Source organism: Cryptomeria japonica, chromosome 2 (genome assembly GCF_030272615.1).
Source record: "Cryptomeria japonica chromosome 2, Sugi_1.0, whole genome shotgun sequence".
In the NCBI taxonomy this organism is placed as follows: domain Eukaryota; kingdom Viridiplantae; phylum Streptophyta; class Pinopsida; order Cupressales; family Cupressaceae; genus Cryptomeria; species Cryptomeria japonica.
In genome coordinates, this window is record NC_081406.1 from 291582159 (window position 1) to 291605449 (window position 23291).

Sequence of the window (23291 nt, forward strand, 5' to 3'; positions counted from 1 at the left end):
CATTTGAATACCCAAAATAGTGCAATCCAAACGATTATCCACAATTGAACTTCGCACGAATTTAGTGGCTCAGGCTAACTTTACACTGCAACTTATAATCAACAAGATGCAAAAAGTATGAGCCATGGAAATTCATAAAACACCATTACATTCTCCATTGAAATCAAAGCACTACCCTACTTCCACTCTAAGTGAGTAAGGTGAAACCATGCAAGTTTTGAAAAATAACTTAAGTGGGCACCATCAAAGAACAATGTTTCATTGTTATTATCTCAAAAACTTATCGCAACAATTTCATACAAATCTCCCTCCTTTACAAATGAAGGGGTCACTCCCTTATATAGGCCTCTAGCCTTGATTACATGCAAACTCTAATTAGGGTTTGACGCAAAAGATTCCACACACATGATGCAACAAGGTGGGAATAAACATCAAATGCCCATCATGCCCATTTACAATAAATTCTTGCATGCCCAAAATGGCGTCCACTATGCATTAAATGCACCACTATCTTTCAAATTGGCCACATGCAATAAATGCTCCATTATCTTGCCATGCATTGACTTAGCCACCATTGGTCAAATATTCTAGCAATGAATGAGCCACCATGTTGCCATGCGTTCAGTTGATTCTCGACATGCAAGTGGACCTTGCCGTCATAGGAACTTCTATAATTTTTCGGGTTGTGCTTCATTAATATGAAATATTCTCTTTGCATGTCACCAACCCATCCTCAACAAGAATCTTTCCATTCGGGGCTCACAGAAGATATTTTGGAAGATTTTCCTGCCTTGGAGGAATTTTAACAATCTTTTCCACTTTTGAAGGATTCTTGTATGCTTGGATTTTATAGAGAGAAAATTTTATCTTGAAAGAATTTTCTCGTGTTTTTGTATTCATCTTTTCCTAAAGGAGGTTTTTGATCAATTTGTCACTTTTCCTATTTTGTACTTTTGAGCTCTAGAATCCAAGAGAGAGAAAATCCTCTCCCTTGACCAATTTCTTACCTTGCCTCGAAATTTCTTCATTCTGGGCAAATTTTCATCTCTAAGAAAGAATTTTGAACTTTCTTCCTTGACTAGGATTTCCACGCTTCTCTTCCATTGTCAATTTCATGTTGTGGAGGAATTCTTCATCTGGAAATAAATTTCTTCCTTACCCCTGTCCAACACTTCATCTCCAACTTGGGCACTAAAAGAACATGGTGAAGGAATTTTGCTTGAGGAAAAATCTTCCATGACCCCAATTTGGTACCCACCTTCCTTTGGATACATTTCTCTGGTGAAGGATTCTTGCTTGGCTTTTATCCGGACTTGGCCATTTTTGCACTTTCTAGATTGGGATGCTATCTTGGATTGAAGTGGATTTTTCTCTGCCAGCCTTAGAAGATTTTCAATGCTTTCCACTTCAAGAAGGAATTCCACACTTCAGTCATTTTTTCAATCAACTGCCTACCTTTTTAACTTTTCGGATTTATCCATGGATTTTCAGGAATGCCTCTGTCTTCAGTGTTTGGACCATTGCTTCTTGATGAACTTGCCAAGAATAGACTTACTATAAATAGTAAGTAGTGCAAAATGTTAAAATTAGGGCAAAATAGGACGAGATGACACTAAAAATAGCAAGTTTCATTTTTAGCAAAATAAAGACAATTCGGGAGGCAATGAAATCCCTAAAAAATAGGAACTTTCTAAAATTAGAAAGTTGCTTAGAATTCGCTCAAATTTCACTTGTGGGTTCCTTGGAGGGCTCAGATTCCAGTGCAATGTTCAGTTTTTCCAAAACCCTAAGGAAAAGACCTCAAATCTAAGTTTGAAGGGAAAAACCCTAAAATAGTCCAAACGAGTTCTTGACTTAGTCAAATTTGCTCAAATGACTTGCAGACTTGACCAAATTCACCCAAAACACTTGCAAACTAGGAGACCGGAGAGACTGCTGGGAAAGGACCTAGAGAAACACAACCAAAAGACCAAGAGGACCTAAAAAGTAGGGTGTGCCCATTTGCAATGGGGCGATGTGTGAAAACCTCACAACAGGTAGGAAATTGTTTTTTTTATTGACACAAATGCTGCACATAATTTCATTGATGAAGACATTATAGCACGAAGAGGGCTCAAGGGTAAAACGTTTTGAGGCTTTAGAGTCATGGTTGCAAATAAGCATGCTATGTCTTGTTTGAGGAAGATTCTACAATTGAGACTCGTGTTGAACCGCTACAAAGTCAATGATTATTTATATGTTGCAAATACTAGAGACACTGACATTGTACTTCGTATGGAGTGGCTTTGTTCTTTAGGTGAGTGCAGTGTTTCAAATTGCACCCTATGCGAATTTTACACTTATGCATTGTGCTCAGTGCATTTATGACAAAACCTATGATTAGGATTTTACAATTTTGACTTCATAGGAGGCAATGATGAAGCATTAGAAGCCTATGTTATGATTTTCGAAATAATTTGGTTGGACAGAAGCGTGACACACAAATGTTTGCACGATGCTCTAACATCCCAATAATTTTCGAGATTCAAACAAGAATATTCACAATGGCCAAATGTGCTTGTAACGGTTCCTCCTACCCATTATGCACAACAAAACCCTCTCCTTTCCTCGTTTCACATCTTTTTGGCATCTTTTTGCAATCTCTTTGATCTTCTCTTGCTCTTTGCTCTCTTTCTCTCACACATAGAGAAGCTCTGGCAAACTATTCTCAACTCTTGGATGCTTGCAGCAGCCAAGACTACTCTCATTTTGTAATGTCCCCTTTTTGGGATGATATGGTTTATGTTTGGATTAGCCTATTATTGGCTCTCGTAGGCTAAGACCATTGGTTAGAGGATCCCAGTTGGCAGTGCAGGAGGCTTATTCCTATTCCGGAGGTTGAAAGTGTCCAAGATTGCTCTTTGTTTGGTTCAGTTTGGCACAATTACTATTTATAGTAAGTGACTATTTCAGGAAAGTCAGGGTTACTATTTATAGAAGGGCACCTGAATAGGCTATGATTGCAATGCATAGTTGGTTTGATTATATAATTAGGGTTTTGCTATTTATAGTAAGTCAGTGGTTGTCCTAGATTAATTATTCTTCAACTGTGTAAGTGAATGATTCAGAATTAATACTATTGTAGGAAGGTAATTATGAAGGAGAGCATTCATCTAGGGACAATGTTGAAGATATCTCTAAAGCAAGCATTGAAATCTAGCCTGTCACCTCTCCACGCAGCAACCTACAGAAGTATTATAACTGTTTTCAGCTTTTGCTGAAACCTGTAATGGGATGGTCCTGAAGACTCCCATTGACACTGCTCTTGTTTTTATCCATTCCCTTCCTGGCCACATCAGTCTCTGCGCTTTTCTGCTGTCTTTGAATACCTTGATGGCATCAACTACCTTCTCCTTTGACAAAATTCTTCTTACCTTCATGCTTTGATGGACATTCACACTTGCTCCACCACTTCCCACCAAACATCCACCTTGCAATTTTAATGGCTGCAAATTTATGCCCATACCATATTAAAAGAAGTTGCGGGTCCTTCTATATCTCGTCCCTAGAGCCCATATCAATGCCATCAATTTTTTCCTACTTTATTTCTTTTTAATTTGCCCATCCTTTCAATTTGACCAAACCCATAATTCAGAGAGAGGGACCCTTACTATTTTTAGTGAGGCAGTTGGATGCGCATTGGATGCAGTGGTTGGCTCCTTGGTTCAGACAGAATCGAGAAATAATGAGTATTTGTGGAGTTATGTTATTACTTTATTAATAAAGTGCAATTAATAAGGTATTAAAAATCACTTTATGTGCAATGGGGCCATGACCCTCAATTAAGTGACTTAAAGTGCAATTAATCATTTTTAATATTTGAGGCCTATTTATTGATGCATCTGAGTGTCAAAGAATAAATATAAAATATCATTTTAAATGATATTAATAGTTCAAGACTTGCGCACCCACTTATGAGGATATTGTTAATGTTTTGTAGCTTCGGTCAGATTATTCTAACTGATGAAATCAAATGCTTAATTGGCCTATCGGCCTTAAGCATTTGATATCTATTTTTCACAAGTATTAATCAAATTATTTGCTTTATGTGTTTAATAAGATTCTTGCTTTAATTATTAATCTATGAAATATGATTGTATATTTATCATATGTATTTAATAATGTATATTTATACATTATTAAATACATACATATAATTAAATTGATTATATTAATCATATTTAATCATATGTATATCGATATTGAGTATCGATCAGATTATATATTCTAAGTGAATCATATTATTAAAGTGTATCAGTATCAAATGCAAATTGGAATCGATAACAATCGATTAACCTTTGTTATGTATCGGCGTGACTATCACAGCCGATAAGACATATCTATGTAGAGACATGTCTCTACGTGGAAATGTTCCACGTAGAGGCATGCCTCTACTTAGGCATGTCTCCCTCTATCTGTAGAGGTGGTCAATCGGTACTTGTGAAGATATACAGAAATATTAAGTGTTGACACAAGCCCGACTGCCACCTTCATCACAATAGCCCGTGTATGCTGGTAAAATCGATAAGTAATATATTGATTGTTTCTTTGTTTAAAACAGCACTTGTAGAGAGATCGATATTATTATAAATCGATCAGGAACAACAATTCATATTATAATAAATCAATATTCTTAGTGATTGATAATATTGTAACAAGACTTGGACATTACATTCTTAAATTTAAAACATCCTATATTCAAATCTGATAAAACTTCAACATGGTATCAAAGTCAGGTCCAGGCTAGGAACCCCAAGCACACGAGAGGTGTGGCTTAAGCGGGGGTGTTGGTCTTGGAAATAAGCCACACCCGGACCGACGATGGACTGGTCCAAGAGGGGCCAGTAGCTCAGTGGTAGAGCACTCCAACAACATTATGGAAGGTCCTAGGTTCGAGTCCTAGCTGGTCCATGTCTCAACAGATATTAAATAAAATTATTATGCAAACCCTAAAGTGGATTTAAATGCTATTAAGGAGATTGAGGTTATAAAAAACTCAAACAGAAAATGCTTATTCATTCCGGATGATATTTGACTTATGCCTTTGGAGTTCTTGCTTGGAGAAGGAAACAACTAGGGTTTCAGCCATATTTGATCATTGGGAACGGAAACTCTCATTGATTCCAGCTTTTAGAGGTTGTGGAAAATCAACTGAAGATTGCTTTAAGGGTTGGCTACATACAGTGGTCATATTTGAGCTTAATTGGTGAAGACTTGAAGATATTGTACGAGGGTTTGAGCATGTGTCAAAGGTTTATCGGCTGCAGATCCTAAATATATTATTGCTTCAATTATAAATCAGATTACAAGCATTTGTTACCAGAAAACAGTTCCAGCAGCCTAGGCCTGTCAATTGGAGGCCAAAATGCCTCTCTTCTAGTGGTCAGCTCATCACCATTTGGAATACCCAGCATTGTTAAGGCATTAGATACACTTTCGAAGTGGAGAATACAAGTATAGCAGCAAAAACGTCATCATCAGGTGCATGTTGGTTAATTAGAATGCATGAAAAGTGTTTGACATAATGCCAACTAGCTGTACGAGTTAATTTCAGTCACTTATATGCATGTGAAAGGTCAAGAGAAGTTAGCACATCATTTCTATTACATTAATAACCCATCTTGCATCATTGGAAGCATTCAAAAAACATCATTTGCAGCATACTAACTCATAGCAAGGAATACCGAAGCCCTAATCAGCAAGATCAGACATTGTGTGCAAAGTGTTTGATGATATTCCTTGAGCCTCTAATCAGCAAATTTGGATCAGAGTTAGCAAGGGATACTACACATTTGCAAGCTTATCACGCCTATTGTCTGTAAGAGGGGAGCCACAAATGCTAGTAATGCTCTCTTTCAATTAGTCTCATGATTTCATCTTTTATTTTATGATCTTGTCTTTTGACTATTTATCATGATAAGGGTTCTTCTCGACAGCGGGTTTTGTTTTTATTTGGTTTATGTCTTTTTGTCTAATCTGATCTTGTTTGGCTATTTGTGGAGGTGGAAACATCAAAATGAGGGTTTGACTAAGGCATACTCCTATACAGCCCCCAACATTCTTCTCGTCTACATGTGTGCAGGTAAATAGGTCTAGCGGACTGCAACTTTCTGCCATATCAATACTAATAAGTATGGATATGGGTTAATTTCCTTTCGTCGTTCTTTTTATTTTCTTCCTTTTGTTTCTATTTGTTTTATTTTTAGTATCTTTAGTCATTTTTCTATTGTTCATTTACATTTGTGTATATATTTCGTTATTATTTGTTTGTTTGTTTCTTGTATGTTTATATACTTATTACCTACTTACTTGCATGCATATTTGGTTGTTTATATTTTGGTACTTGTTTCGTCTTTTTAGCTTTTGGCATTTGATTCATTTTATGTGCCCTGTACTTTTATATAGATCCTTTTTAATTCTTTTAATTTTTCTTTTTTTTACACTCACACGCGCGCGCACACACACACACACACACACACATCTTTCTTAACCTTTTTGGTGTTTGTGTTCTCTTTCTTTTTTGCTTGATTATTTTTTTAGCTTTGATTGTTGTTGCTTTGTGCCTCCTGTCAACCTTCCTCTCCCCTCTTCTTTTTAGTCTAGTTCTAATCTGCAACTGGTCATTTTATGCCTCCTAGCTCTATCTACTATTTGGATGATGGATCACGGAGTGTGATCCAAAACATTGATGAAAAAAACTAACAAGCAATCTAATCCAGAAATTCAGCATTGATTCATATTATGGATTGTGGAAATCTGATATCGTTAGGCTTACTGATTGTTTCTGTGTAGGTGACAGCAGTGAGAGCACAGGCGCACATACGTCCTTGATGCACAATGGCATCTGAGACCAAAAGCTAACCCATCTAGTACTGGACTCTATAGCGTTTGTACTTTTCACTAATGCAGTTTAGAGATTTTTGTGTTATTGTATTTTTGTATTATTAAGTGATTTCATTTTATCTACTTCGTTAAAACTTAGCATAAATCCAATTTAAGTATATCAGTTTTCTTGATCATTTCTCTTAAGCATTTTAATAGATCGTTGAGGTAACCAAGGGCTATTTGATCCTTGAGAACCTGTTGTCTCGAGAGTAGCAAATCCTCTCCTTTATAGTTAGATCACGTCAAATTTGAAATCCATGGAGTTAAAATTTCAAAATGATGGATGGAAGATTATGCTAAGAGGGATGTCCAAATAGGGATGTTGTAGTGCCATGTGCAAGAGGATGCATAGAATATCCGGTTATGGGCAAGAAAAAAACTCAAAGCAAGAAGTTGAAAATAATTTCTAAACTTTCGATAATCCCCTTTTTGATATGGATGCAGAGTTAGCATTTCATAATCATCTTTTTGAGATGTATGTTTATAGTTTCAGGGAAGAACAGTTTTCACATGATGGTTTGCTACTTATGGAGGATCATATTGAATTGGATGATCATGGCATGATGGTTGACATCATGGATTTACCACAAGGAGAGTACTATGGTGATTTAATGGATGGTGGGGTGGAGAGATTTTATGTTGAGACTTCAAGCATCTCCAAATTCAATCTAGATGAGATTCATATGATGATCAGAGTAATGTAGCCTCAGCATAGTGAGCTGCTTTGAGAGAGATTTTCTATAGCCAATTTCATCATTATGGGTTGTTGGAAACAAATGATGATGAAAGAAGTATACCATGGGAGGTTATAGTGCGAAAATGTAAATATATTGCTCTCCTGCAAACTTTTCATACAGCTATTTTATGAATCCATTTGTGTTCTTACAAGTGGATTGGAGGGAAATTTTGAGCAAGATATTGATTGTAATTAAGTTGGTGACTCTTGAAAAGGCCTTTTTAGCTTGGGGAAAGTTCAGAAATTTCATTTTGTATGGGAATCCTCAGTGTTGCTGCAGCTTTTCATCTTTCATAGTGCTTATTTTCCAAAAATACGACTGCAAGTTGCTATTTTTAAACTTGATCATTTACAATTTCACACATGTTCAGACCACCCAAGCACTTGGAAAGGGTAGTTTATGGCTTCAGATGATAGAAACGATTATTTTAACTAACCAGAGGTTCTGCTGGATGGATAATCAAGCACTAAGTTGTTGTCATTTCTTGTTTTTAGCTTGCACTTGTGGTTGAGAGAGTAGGTTAACTTACAATTACGACCATTATGCTAGAGTGTTGGAGGTTAAAAATGAGGAAGCAAACAACAATCTTCTCGAGTTTTCTCCAATGGTGCCAAGGAATCATGATAGCGAAGGGAAAATTTCCAAGGATTTGACTAAAATCTTGCAAGGTTTAGTTGCTCTTTTTGCAAGAAAAGAAAAGGAGGGTTATTATGCAAGTACATGGCAGTGCAATGTTTCAGTCAAAGAAGTTACAAACCTCCTAGATTGGTTTGGGATCCAAGCATCTCATTGATGATTCAGTACTGATTGAGTGATTGAGACTAACAATTTGTTGAGGGCAAACAATTTTCGAGAGGGAGAACTATAATGTCCCCATTTTTTCGCAATATTGTCTTGTGAGTTTTTGGCCAAATTCTGATTTTTTCTAAAAGCTTCTAGGTGGTTCGGAAGAATTCCAAACTTCTTGGAGGATGCAAGTTCAGTATCTCTTTGCTTCTATTGATGGCATAGAGCTCGGTTGGCACTTTGGATCATAATGATGCTTTCTAAAGCTTTTTGGCCTCCTAGGGTGTTCTCCAAAGTTCTTGGAGAGAACGTCTATTTTTAGCTAGACTCTGGATTGACACTTGTCTTCATCCCAAGGATTTGACTGAAATCTTGCAAGGTTTAGTTGCTCTCTTTTCAAGAAGAGTAAAGGAGGGTTATTTTGCAAGTACATGGCAGTGCGATGTTTCAGTTTAAAGAAGTTACAAACCGCCTAGATTGGTTTGGGATCCAAGGATCTCATTGATGATTCAGTACTGATTGAGTGGTTGAGATTAACAATTTCTTGAGGGCAAGCAATTTTGGGGAGGGAGGACTATAATGTCCCCATATTTTTGCAGTATTTTTTCCTATAAGCTTCTAAGTGGTTGGGAAGAACTCCAAACTTCTTGGAGAATGCAGGTTCAGTATTTCTTGGTTTCTATTGATGGCATAAAGTTCAGTTGGTATTTTGGATCACAATGATGCTTTCTGAACTGTTTTTGGCCTCCTAGGGTGTTCACCAAAGTTCATAGAGAGCACCTCTGTTTTTAGCTAGAGTCTGGGTTGACATTATTTTGTGTTCCACTACCTCAGTAACATATTGGCATGTTCAGATTTGGTTTCTGATGCCTCAATAGTTCTTTTTGCAACTCGAATTAGAGTATTTAAATATACATTTAAGTTATACTGTTTAATGTTATAATATTTTGCTTAAGTGGTATATCTTTATAAAGTCACTTTATGTCCCCGCAAAGTGGACACCTAGGGAAAAGGGACTTGCACATAAGTCATTTTAATATTTTGAAATGTGCTTTTTGTGGGAAAATGAATTATTTGTAATTTTAAATTGGCCTTTTCCAATCCAACTCTTTAAATGAGGTTTGAGCTCTCATTTCTAATATAGAGAAGAATATACATAACAGAATTTTGTTGGATTGAACCTGTGAATTCTTCCAAGATTGATGGAAGATGAATGGAGGATGAAAATCCTCTTTTGGTTACTAGATTCGGATCTATAGATGATCTCTAGCTGGTTGGAGTGATTTTCACATGTTTGCAGATTTGGGGTTTCAGGAAAAATGAAAAATTTCAAGGTTTTTTTATTGCAGATTTTTGGGATTGTCGTTGGAGATTATTGCAGAGATTTTGATTGGGTTTTGAAAATGTTTCAAAGTTTCTTATTGCTGGCCATTCCGTTGTGATTTCGAGTGATGCCCTAGTACCAACCATTGGCTGTTGGAAAAGGTAATCAATGGTTTCCAAATCAATTAAAACTGTGTGCAGGTTATTTATAGCTTGGCAACCCTTTTTATGAGGAGTTTGGAGAGCTATTCAAAGATTTCTGATTTTCCTAGAGATCCGTACCACGACTGTGACATTTTTGAGCATGGTGTGAGAAACCTAGAACCAAATGCTGGGTTTTTGGTTGTCAATTCTTATTCCTGTGTGGTGCCATGTTATTTTTCATTAATTTCTGGTGTTTTGGCATTGAGTTCACAGAGTTTGATAAAGTTTTGAATTTTTTAATATTATCACCCTGTTTCCTAATGCCTATTCAGTGATAGGAAAGACTGAAATTTGATATCAGACTTGCTGCGTGTCAATACTCCTGCTAATTGGTGACCTTTGGTGAGTGTTGGATCGTTGGGTCTCTTGGGTAATGTTCTATGGCATTTTTGGCGAGTGTATGAGGAGCTAAATTGATGTTTCAGACCTGCTGTGTGCTAAATTTAAGACGAGCAAAACAGTTCTGTGGAGTTAGGTGTGCTTGAAGGCTTTTTTGACAGTGCTGGGCATGTTCCCTGCTATTTAGCTTCATTTTGGAGGTTTATTTGGTTACATAGAGGAGTTCTGGAAGGGTTAAAGTGGTAGTTTTGCCCCGTAACAGTGGTGTGACAGTCCTGCAACATAGTTTTCTGCTATAACAGATCTCTTATATCTCAAAACAGCGATTTGAATGGTAATTGGAAGTGATAATTGAGTGTTTAGTTTTCAGTCCATTGGACATGGTTTGGCATTAGGAGGCTTGCTGGGTGTGGTTTATAAGCTAATGCAGTCCTTTATTTCACCATTTCTTTGATTATTGGTGAGTGATGGGGTTTCTTTAAGTATATGTTGCTGATGCTATTATTTGAGGGCATTCTAGGAATGTTGGTAGGAGTGTTTGTTGATTTTTCTAGCTGCCAGGACTGGCAAATTTCTAACAGAAGACTTGCAACATCAACAACAGCAGTTGAACTGAGTTTCCAGACCTTTTATGATTATATCAGCTTATGGGTTTGAGGTACCTTCATTGTACTTGCATTTTATGTATTGAAATAATGTATCAAGCTTTGCGTAATGATTTCTACCAGTCACTTTGTAACAGCGGGTAATGAACATTGAAATTTCATATCAGAACTTTAATGTCAGCAAACACCATTATTTGCATGTGCATGTTTTGAGTTCCATGCAAAAAAAAAAAAAAATTAGTGGTAGTTATTACAAATGCTCATCAAGTTCACTAGCAAATGAGCTTGGCAAGGAATGTTTGAGTTGAATGAGGTCCTTTGCATTTACTGGTTGCATCATATGGGAAATTTTGGAATGGTTATCTGATGTTGAGAATATGTTGCCCTCAAGTCATTTATTATTATCCAATTAAAAAAAAGTCATTTATTGAACCAAGTAGGGTTGAAAATATCTTGGACTTTTGACCGGTTTCATGCTTTCTGATGGGGAAATACTCTTATGTCTTTCACCTGGAAATGACCTTATCTTTTCTTGAACAGTTTTGGTAAAGATGCATATCTGGACTTCCCCTGGATATCCGATGACATATTCAAGTTCTATTATTTTCTGAACAACATGTGAGGCATAACATATAAAGAGGTATATATATTTTAGAATAGCAAGTCATAGTAGCAATATGCAAACACATCTGATCTTATGGTCGAGAAAATGGTTATCTTCAATTTTCAGTGTTCCATAAATGTCTAGACTCTACAAATATAGGTGAAAAGTTATACTTTTCCAAAATAATAGTAATACAGTATAAAGATAGCTGTCTAGCAGCATAATAGAGTTATTACTTGATGCGAAACTATATGCCAAAAATGGCCAAATAATCCTTATGCTGCCTATTGATCTGCCCTAAGTTGGTAATTCAGGGATAATTCATAATGATAATACACTACTTACGGAAATTAGTGTGTTATAAAGCAGCTATTGAAAAATACTGAAGAGAACAGATTTGACAACTACTGAACAGCTGAATAAAATAGAATTTTATTTATGCCTTCTAGACTATCTTCATTCTTCAAATTTACCTATTCTATAGGTCTTTAACACAAAAATTGAGAACTTAACCTAAACTTAGTTAGAGTTCTCAAGTAGAACCAAGAGTCATCACATCCAGTTGTAACCTCTATCTTTCTCGGACAACCTTATTAGAAAACTGAAAATGGTCGTTGGAGACTTCTATTTTTGATATCCTCACTTGTTGGAGTCATAATTCCTACCCATAGCTTTCAATTGAAAAGCTTAGGTAACAAATTAGTTTAAGTGCCTTAAAAGGGATGCTAAAGCAATCCATCAAGGCACCCAGATAAAGTCTCAATGTGAAATTACTTTCTAGAGGTCCCTGAAAATGCAAAAAGCAAAAATGTAGAAAATGCTGAAAAATAGATTTTCAGAATTCTGTCACTTAACCAAGCTCGTCCCTGGGTCATGTACTCTTCCCCCACACTCCCTCCCTTCTTGTCCCCACGGTAAAAAGTAGCCAGTTTTTGGACTGGCTAAGCCTATTCATCCTGTTAGGGATGTTAAGTTCTTTCAAAATTCTGTGATCGAAATAGAAGAGATGGAAATATGATCTGAAAGTTGTATTTTATCTGCTATAGCATGTTTTAAGGATGCACCGCACTTATCAATTTCTATGTGTGCATCCTCTTCAATGTAAGCATGCTATATAAGTGGATGAGGGGTTACGTAGTGAAGAGATATGTCTTCCCACGTGGGAAGACACATCTCTTCCCTACGTACCTCTCACCACAGTATATAAACTAGTCACCATTTACTTACCCGATCGGAAGGAGTGCGACTTGTTTGAGAATCGCTTTACCACCCGATACCATGAACGATGTAACCATTGGTCAAATGCGATAAGTTAACTTTGGTTTTATTTATCATTAGTTAACGTTAACATATTAGTATATGTAATCAAATTAATATATATATATCGGAAGCATGAAATAGTACGACCGACGTTACAAAATTAATACTCCCTCTTAACTAGGGAGGACACATTTCATGTTAGAGAAAACATCACAATTCATCCATTGATTGTGAAGAGAGGAGATATCACACCATAGTGATATTTAGAGATATGGTTCAACAATGAATATCAAGTCTCATGATACTCACCATAACTCGTAGTTATCAAGTAAGGTATGTGCACTGGCATCAAGTCACATGATGCCTACCATACTGATAATGATTTCATGGCATGTCCACGAATATTATGTTCATAATATTCACCATGAAGATCTCTATCATAATTATGGTTTAGATATCAACCAATAGATATCTACCATAATGTCTCAGAGATATATATAATATCATGACATGTCCATAGATATCAAGTCACATGATATCCATCAAGATAGTTAAATTGATAATTGTAAAATCGTCACCTTACAATATCAATTTGAAACAAGTGTTTATTATTGAAAAGTCATCACCCTTCAATAATGTTCAGAGAAGGCCCATGCAGTCATGGAGTCACACACATGACAAATAAAAGAGTTTACACACTAAACATCTTTAAATATATTAGTATATCAGAATAAATGAGACTCTATCTCAAAATTAAATAATATTTTCAACCATACCAAGTTTATCTCTTAAGTGTTCAATCTTGACCCTGGAGAGAGGCTTGGTAAGAATGTCTGCAATCTGATCACCTGTACTAATATAATTCAGTCGGATCACATTCCTTTCCACCATATCTTGAACATAGTGATAAGGAATCTCAATGTGTTTAGACCTGTCATGAAATACTGGATTCATTGAAAGCTTGATGCAACTCTGATTGTCACAGTAGATGACAATAGGATTTAAGGGCTGACCAAACAATCCTACAAGCAATTTTCGGAGCCATACAACTTCTCTTGCTCCCATGGAGGTTGCAATGTATTCAGCTTTTGTCGAACTCTGAGCAACTGAAGACTATTTTCTACATATCCATGAGATCATTCCTGATCCTAAACTGAAGCAACATCCTGATGTGCTTTTCCTGTCAACTATGCTTCCGGCCCAATCAGAATCAGTGAATCCATGTAGGTCAAGTTCTACATGTTTATATTTCAAACCAAAACCAATAGTTCCTCGAAGATATCTCAGAATATGCTTTGCAGCAACAAGATGTATTTCCCTGGGTTCACACATGAACTGACTTAGTGCATTTACAGCATAACATATATTAGGTCTTGTGTTTACCAAATACATCAGAGATCCAATAATCTGTCTGTAGAGTGTAGGATCTACAAACTCAGATTCTGCAGTTGTTTCCTTTAGCTTGTGCAGATTTGTCTCCATAGGTGTGGTCATGGATCTACAATCCAACATTCTAAATCTCTTGAGTATATCAATGGTGTATTTTCCTTGATTAAGGATTATACCATATGCCTACTGCCAAACTTCCAATCCAAGGAAGTAGTGAAGAATTCCTAAATCTTTCATATCAAACTCAGAGGCTAATTCTTTCTTACATCAAGAAATACAATTATCCTCTCCTGTGATTAGTAGATCATCAACATAAAGAATAAGAATTAATAATTCACCATTGATTACCTTGTAGTAGAGATTTGGATCTGCTTCATTCTTGAAAAACCCTAATTCCAAGAGATAGTGATCAATTCTTTCATACCATGCTCTGGGGGCCTGTTTCAGTCCATAAAGAGCTTTCTTTAATTTGCAGACATGTGATTCAGCCTTATGAATCACAAAACCTTCAGGTTGCTCCAAATAAACTTCTTCTTCAATCTTACCATTCAAAAAAGTAGCCTTGACATCCATTTGATGGACTTTCCATCCTTTAGATGCCGCAATAGCCAAAACTACTCGGACAAAAGTGTATTTGGCAATAGGAGCAAATGTCTCTTCATAGTCAATACCTTCTTTTTGTGAGAAACCTCTGGCAACAAACCTTGCTTTGTGCTTCTCAATGCTACCATCTACTGCATGTTTGATTTTGAAGAGCCATTTAGAAGATACCATAGATTTTCTTTTAGGCCTAGGCATAATATCCTAGACATCATTTTTCAAAATTGACTGATACTCTTCTGACATAGCATCTTTCCAAACTTGATGCTTGAGCACATCTCTAACACAGGAAGGTTCTATATCAATGATCTCACTCATCAAGGTAGTATAACTAGAAAATAGGTTAGGTCTCTTACTTTCTCTGAAGGTCCCCTTTGGAGCAGCATAATTTTCAGCTTCTTGAAGCATCGTTTTAGCCCAAAGTGGTCTCTTCCTAGTTTTGAGATAATTTTCTTCTAAAGGTAAGCCTTGAACTTCATGCTCAACATCTTCATGGGTCTCCCTCTAAATCTCAGGGTTGGAATCCTCATCCAAGCTTGTAGGAGGATCTTGGTGTTCTAATTCATTAGAGCTTTTGGACCTCCTGAATGCTATGCCTTCCTCAAAGATGACATCTCTGCTTAGTTCAATTTGTCTTTGACCACGTATGTATATTCTGTAGGCTTTAGAGGTTTCACTGTACCCAACAAATATTCCTTTCTTTCCAGAAAGTTCTAACTTTGACCTCTTTTCTTTGGGGACATGAATATAGACTAGACACCCAAAGATCCAGAAATGACTTATGTCAGGTTTGTTGCTAGTAAAGGCTTCTTCAGGGGTTTTATTGTGAAGAAGAGAATGAGGACATCTATTTTGAATGTACATAGTTGTCCTAGATGCTTCAGCCCAAAATGAGGTTTCTATATTTTGGTCAAACACCATAGCCCTAGCAGCTTCTACTACAGTCCTATTCTTTCTTTCAGCTACCCCATTTTGTTGTGGGTTATAAGGTACAGTTAACTCCCTCTTAATCCCAACATTTATACAATAATCTTTAAACATATCAGAAGTGTATTCCCCCCCATTGTCTGTTCTTAAGGTTATGATTTTCTTACCTGTCATATTTTCTGCAAGAGCTTTGAATTCCTTGAATTTAGAAAGGATTTCTTTAGACTCTTTGTACCTCAGAAAATATATCTAGGCCTTCCTAGAATAATCATCTACAAATATTACATAATATAAAAATCCCCCTAATGAGGGTACAGACACGGGTCCACATAAATCAAAATGAACTAATTCTAATACATTTTTGGATTTACTGTTGCTAGAATTAAAAGATCCTTTAGTATTCTTTCCCAAGGCACACTCTTTGCAGACTCCTTTAGATTTTTGACTTAGCTTGGGTAAGCCGATCACCATCTTCTCTATCTTAGGTAGGGCATGGAAATGAAGGTGCCCTAATCTTCTGTGCCAAAGTTCATTCGAATCTGGAGTCTCATGAATCAATGCTAGAGGTGGAGTGGTGCAAAGTCTGTAGAGGCTCCCTTGTCTTACTCCAATGGTGTGGGATTTCTTGATGGAGTTCTTTGGCCAAGCAAGTACCTTTCATTCCATAAAGGTTAATCTGTAACCCTTATCTTCAAGTGCAGAAACTGAGACAAGGTTTCTCTTTATACCAGGTACAAATAGAACTCCAGTCAGCTGTAGGGATATGCCTGACTTTAGGTTGATATTGCAGGTTCCTATTCCCATAACTGGATAATTTGAGTCATCACCAATTGTCACTTCTTCATTTGAACTTTCCACAAGTGTATCTAGGTGCTCACGAAATCCAGTGATGTGTCGAGATGCTCCGTTGTCAATCACCCATGTGTTGAAACTAGAGGTGACTTGACTAGAGAGGGCTGAGTAGAAGACTAGCTTCTCAGAATTACTCCCTTTCTTAATTTCTGCCATTGAAGCTTGTTGTTTGATCCTGTCTGGACACTTCATTGGATAGTGCCCATATTGGTCACATCTGAAACATTGTACTTCAGAAATGTCTCTCTTCTTCTTTGAAGACCTTTTCCCATTTGAGTTGTTGTCCCTCTTTCTCTTAAAGTTCTTCTTCTTTCCTTTCTTGTGGGAATTAGAGTTTAGAACTTGAATGTCTTCATTACCATTGTTTTGTTTTATTCCTCTTGTGACAAGCCGTGATTCCTCTTGAATGCAATCAGTTTTCAATCTATCAAACTTAGGAAATTTAGAACGAGCACTGATTCCTTGAATGAATGATTCCCATGAGGTAGGAAGTCCATTTAGGGCCATCATAACAAGTTCTTTGTTGTCTACTAGATGTCCAATAGTGGAGAGTTGATCCCTAAGCTCAGTGATCCTCAAGAAATAGGATGTAACTGTTTCTCCTTTATTCATCTTTATGTGGTGTAGTTGATTCTTTAGGGTGAGAACTCTGCTAGTGTTGTTGATTTCATAAATGTCAGCTAGTGCTTTGAACATTTGAAAGGCCGTCTCATATTTTAGAAATGACTGGTACAATGTGGTCTCTTACTGAATCCACAATTATCTTAAGGGCCTTCTCACTGTCCTTGCTCCACTGAATTTTCTCTGTATCATCAGAGGGTTCAGGAATTTCACTTTTGACACGGGAGTCAATTTTATTTTCTTTCAAAACAAGCATGATCCTGAATTTCCAAGATACAAAATTTGATGCTCCATCCAATCTATCTTCAAACCTAACTCCGATTGCCATTAGGATTATGGGAATGTGATCTTAGCAAAAGCCTAGTGAAAGTTTATGAGATTGTTACAGAATTTTAATATGATCTTCCTTAACTTCGCTCTGATACCATGTTAAGTTCTTTCAAAATTCTGTGATCGAAATAGAAGAGATGGATATATGATCTGAAAGTTGTATTTTATCTGCTATAGCGTGTTTTAAAGATGCACCAAACTTATCAATTTCTGTGTGTGCATCCTCCTCAATGTAAGCATGCTATATAAGTGGATGAGGGGTTACGTAGTGAAGAGATATGTCTTCCCACGTGGGAAGACACATCTCTTCCCTACGTACCTCTCACCACAGTATATAAACTAGTCACCGTTTACTTACCCAATCGGAAGGAGTGCGACTTGTTCGAGAATCGCTTTACCACCCGATACCATGAACGGTGTAACCGTTGGTCAAATGCGATAAGTTAACTTTGGTTTTATTTATCATTAGTTAACGTTAACATATTAGTATATGTAATCAAATTAATATATATATATATATATATATATATATATATATATATATATCGGAAGCATGAAATAGTACGACCGATGTTACAAAATTAACAAGGGACAATGCTGCTTTTGGCTGTGGTTAGACACCACTTATAACCAACTCATTTGCAGTGCTTGTTACAAGATTCAACTGATCTGCAAGGTTCTGAACCTTGTGAAAGCTGCTGCACAGTAAACAAAAAATAGCTAGTTTTTTGACCAGCTAAGCTTGCTGATACCACTGTAATATACACCCTAATTTTTTTTGTAACTTGTTTTAATCTGTGTTTGTTTTCTGCTGGTATGATATGAAGGTTTTTTATGATAAACCACAATATGAATACAATAGAGAATGTTTGCAATAATGTTTAATGAAAGTATCACCAAAGCTCAATATTTAAAAATACCCACAACTGGTAATAGCTTCAGACTCAATACAGAGTTGGACAGCAGTATATCAATGAAATTAACAATACACAGATGGCCAAATTACATCAAATGATAATACAAGCATACCCATTTGCTTCTGTTGCAAAATGAGACCGATATTGGTCTGATATCAGCAAACTGGGACTCCAAAATGGTGCCAAATCCCTACAAACCCTAGCTGCTACAGCTTCAAAATGTCATTCAAGCATAGAAGTCACCTAGGCGCCTCATTTGCTGCCCCAATCTGCTCCAAACCCTAGGCGTTCAAGCCCTAGGAAGCTCACGTCCCCACTAAGAGTGTGCAGAGTCAGCTAAAGGAGAGGTGGCTAGCAGTAAGTGTGAAATGACTGATTCTTACTCAATAAAACTGCTCTTCTCATCTTCATAAATCTGCTCAACGATTCCTCTAGAAATCAGAAGATATAAACTGAAATCTTCTCAAATGAAACTCCTGTGTAGTTCCTATGTGAAACCACCTGCAAACTCACCAGGAAAGATCTTTCACTTTCGAATTGGATGTCCTCTATGAAGGTTTTCATCCTTACAAAGTCCTTGGAAGAAATCTGTCTGTCCAGCGATTTCTCTTCATACAATCTCAAAAACATGAATATGCCAAAAATAGGATTTGGTTTGGAGTTGTTTGATTCGGATGGAAGGGTTGCAACTTTGGCTTAACCTTAGTTGGACACATGACACCAGATAATCAATCAGAAGGCAAAATCTCTAAGCAATGAGTCCACTGAACCCAGCCATACAAGAAACCCAACTGGAAATATTATTGGATCTGCTCCCGCATTGAAACAGTCAAACTTAATTTGACACAAAAGTGGTTTGATGAACATCCAAACATAATAATTTATACACCTACTCGTGGCTTTTGGTTCATGGGTTGCAGGCTTTTGAGGTGGTGACACTGGTCATCTACTCATATCTCAGGGTTTGAAAACTCTTTGAGAGCCTCTAATAAGTAATATCACCAAGTGTGCAAGTGCATGCCACCTGTCAGCATCTTGTACTAGCTGATGTTATACATGGCATGATCTCTCACTCGATCACTGTGCTGAAATAGATAAACAAACTTGGTAAATAGAAATTTGGCTTTCAACTCAATTAAATTGGACTTTACCATTGAGGGACATCTGTAACCCATATAAGCTCTCTTATTGTAATTCATCCTTTGATATAATATTGGACCCAATTTCAAATTAAAATCTCATTGACTCTAGACATAAACAAAATTGAGAAACTCAACTCACAAGGCCTACATACACTGTATCTTGGGATGCATAGCATGATCTAACACCATTGTCTTCCAAATAACTTCGGTATTCAATCTCCAAGGCAAAGCACCCAGACTTAAAAATTTGAGGCAACTAAATTCCAAGGGGAGATCAATTCTGGAGATGGTATCAAACCAAAAAAGAGACTGATGACAAAGTTACCTGTGATAGCATGAATGCTTTGAGGGATCCAAGGGCTTCAATTTAGAGACACGTGTGTCAATCTAACATAGGGAAAGCTAAGTATGCGGCATGATCTTGTACATTCAGCCCAGTCCTTTTGTTTTTCAACTTTGGGTTCCACTAGGTCATGTGGACTTTATCCAAATTGTGCATGAATGAAAAGTCAATTAATCTGCATTTGGTAGGTTTGAGAAATTCCTAACCAGTTTATTTTTAACTTATTGCATCCTTGTTTCTTAAAAAACTTTACACAACATCTTTCATTCTTGAAGGAACCTCCCATGCCAGCAGGGCTTTGAGTAAGTCTCCAAACACATAGAAGCACAATCAAGCCACCTAGACATTCACAAGAGTTCCAAAACATAAGAAACGTGACTAACATCAATGTCAACAACTAGAGACAATTCACCTTATCAGGGACTTCACCTTAATTCCACAGAATCCTTCCTTTTGCAATCTCTTCACTTGCTCTAGCAATCTTTGATGTCACCTGTTTACTATCCTTTCTGCCAACTAACCATTGATTTTGTTTCTTTTGGTTTTTATAACGGTCTTCCCCTTGTTTCTTATGGCCCCCTGGTGTTATTCAGTAGATTATTTGTTTCAGCCAATTTAGTTCCTTGTAACGTTTCTTTAGTTTGTTTTTGTAGCATCATGATTTTACTGCTTCATTTTGTTTTCGTTTCCTCCGGCTTGAGAAATGAGTTTGTTAATATCTGTCTTTTCAGGGTGTGCAATGCAAGTGTTTACTGTGAAGGTACTCATTCCTTTCCTTCCAATTTCCATTTGGAATCTCACTTTCCTCTACCAGCCATTCGATTCACTCAGATTTTCTAAAATTTAAATGTTTGTTCATCACGGAATTTACCACCACCAAGATAAATCTTTTCCCTGGGCTCTAATTTGTATGCCATATTGGCATGTGCAGATCCAATACCCTGTTGGCTTTCTACTTGTGTTCTGCACACTTGGCAAACAACATGATCACAAAACCAGATGTAATATGTATCATAAACCAGGGTGCCAAATCAGATTTTCCTTGGCTAATCCTATTTAGCCGAAGGTTATTTGTTAATCATAGTCAGAATTATCAACATGAATCTTCCTTAATCAAGATTATCTTGTTATTTCACCCATTAATCACAATCGCCATCATCATAAATATGGAATTGGATTTCTATATCCATCATCATGGCAACACATTCAAGCATTCTTCATCGTATATATATTAGTCATTTAAAACATCTTAAATAAGGGATCATTCAACCTCTAAAACCAAAAATCATGTTTTGATAACTACACCAGATTATCGCGTAATCATTTCATATCTAATCTTTGTCAGCTTCCCGGGCAGGTTTCCACACATTTCCCAAGTCTAGGCTGAGGGGAACATGGCATTAAGCAATGACCAGCCCCTCACTAAACCTAGCTATTCATAAATAACATTAATAGTAGCACAGACAAAACTTCCTATACCATAAAGCTACTCATTCGCGCTTCCGTTCGTAACATGAAAAAAAAATCATTTTTAACCATTAGCGTAAGGGCTTAAGGTCAATTTTCTATTACCAGTCTTATAACTGACACGTGCATGCTCAAATATTTACTCTAACAGCACTGTTATTGTAGATCTTAAAAGTTTTAATTTTATGAATGGAAAACAGAAGAGAGAGCTCAATAACAAAAAGATAGTTCCAGAAAATCTAAGGGATGCTGGGAGACAGAGGCTGGGAATAGCCGTACAGCAAGCTCTCAAACGGCTAGGAAATGAAAAGTGAGTTGTGAAATCAATCATAGATAGCATATATATTGACTTTGTTTATAAAAGAAATCATCTCATCCTCCTTATTAGTTTTCTCTGTTGAATTATTGAAAAGAATGTTTTTTGAGTCGCAGTTTAATTTTACTTTGGGGCCCAAGGGCCCAAACCAGTAGCTCCTTGATTCTGATCAGATGTATTCTTTGATTTTACTTTTGAGCCAGTCTTGATTACCAAAATGTCAGCATAATATTGGAGGATCAATGCTACAGTAAGTATGGAAAATTGGGAAGGTCGTTTTACAACTCTCAAGTAGCAAGCACAGTCCGCTGGCTCACAACCTCAAGCACGGAGGCCATTCAGAATCGAATAGAACCTGATGCTGTAAATAATAATAAATCCAGATCGTCTTTACCTCTGAATGAAAGCGATTCTTTAAAGCAAACAAATTCTTCTTTAATTCAGCTCGAGACATGCAATATGGAGAAAAAGAATGAGCTGAAGCAAGTGAGTGTCAAACAAGAGTTAATTGGTCAGAAGAGAACATGTCCTGAAAATGATGCTTCCTGTTCGATACAAAATGCAGAAGCAAGAAAAGAGCTTCCTCCAATACCATCTTTCACCAACTATGCAAACAAGCGAGGTAAAAAGTGACGATTTCAAAATATAAAATGCAGACAAAAGGCCTCTGTCTGGACAAGTAGAGGACACAGGTTCCCCAAAGCAGAAGTAATCATTTTCTGTTGCCAAAGGAAATTGCCTGCTATATCATTTTGTGTAAAATGACAGGATACGTATGGTGAGGTAGATTTTTCTAAAGGAGATTCGCAGACTTCTGTAAAGGAGTTTGTGAACCAATATGCCATTTCAGTTTAACGTTTGTCAAAGCACCATCCTAACTAATACATTTACACGTGCCTTTGTTCCTTTTAGTCTTACTTTTAATTTCAGTCACTTCTTTCTCCGTCCTGGCAGAAAGTACAAACTATCTACAAAATATTTTATAAACATTAGCAGGGAAACTTTTGACTTCATATACTAGAGAATTTAGCTTATTAGGCAATATTAGTATAAAATGATTCAGATAGGTTTTTTTTAACGAGTTTCTCATTTTTTTAACAAATTAGGTTTGTTGAGAAAATGTTTTTTAATAATTTTAAAATCATGTAGTTAAAAGATAACAAATAATTCAAAAAATGTCACATCCGCTCGTGTGATTTACATTAATTATTATTTGCTCATATTTAGGTTGGTCAAAATGGTACTTATTTTTTAAGAAAAACAGCAATGTTTTCATTAAAATATTTAATTTTCTTAAAATTATTTTGAAATATTTTTAAAATATAGTATCTCATACATTACATTAAATTTCCTATGCATTCTTCAAATTTCAAATTATGTAGTAGCCCATTCAATTTTTTATGTTAAGTTATTTAGGTATGTTTTTAGCATTATCATTGTCACTTGGTGATATTATTTAGTCCATCATGATCTTGTAGTTACCTAACTAGTAAACCTTAGGCACGTGAGGATTAATATGGAACATACAAGACAAATTTGTCAATATAATGCAAGAAAACTCTAAGATGGTAGTCACAAATTATTTGGAGTTGGGCAAGGGGTTGG

General features: G+C 36.4%; 1 protein-coding gene across 1 annotated transcript in view; it reads left to right on the plus strand.

The window, feature by feature from the left end:
• The window catches only part of LOC131032588 (ATP-dependent DNA helicase Q-like 3), a 266803-nt gene extending 244075 nt beyond the window's left edge, over positions 1–22728 (plus strand). The window contains exons 19-20 of the mRNA XM_057963606.2: positions 21571–21680; positions 21890–22728. Of these exons, the coding sequence (XP_057819589.2) occupies positions 21571–21680; positions 21890–22319 (540 nt within the window). The 3' untranslated portion in view covers positions 22320–22728. The remainder of the gene's footprint in view (positions 1–21570; positions 21681–21889) is intronic.
• The last annotated feature ends 563 nt before the right edge of the window (positions 22729–23291 follow it).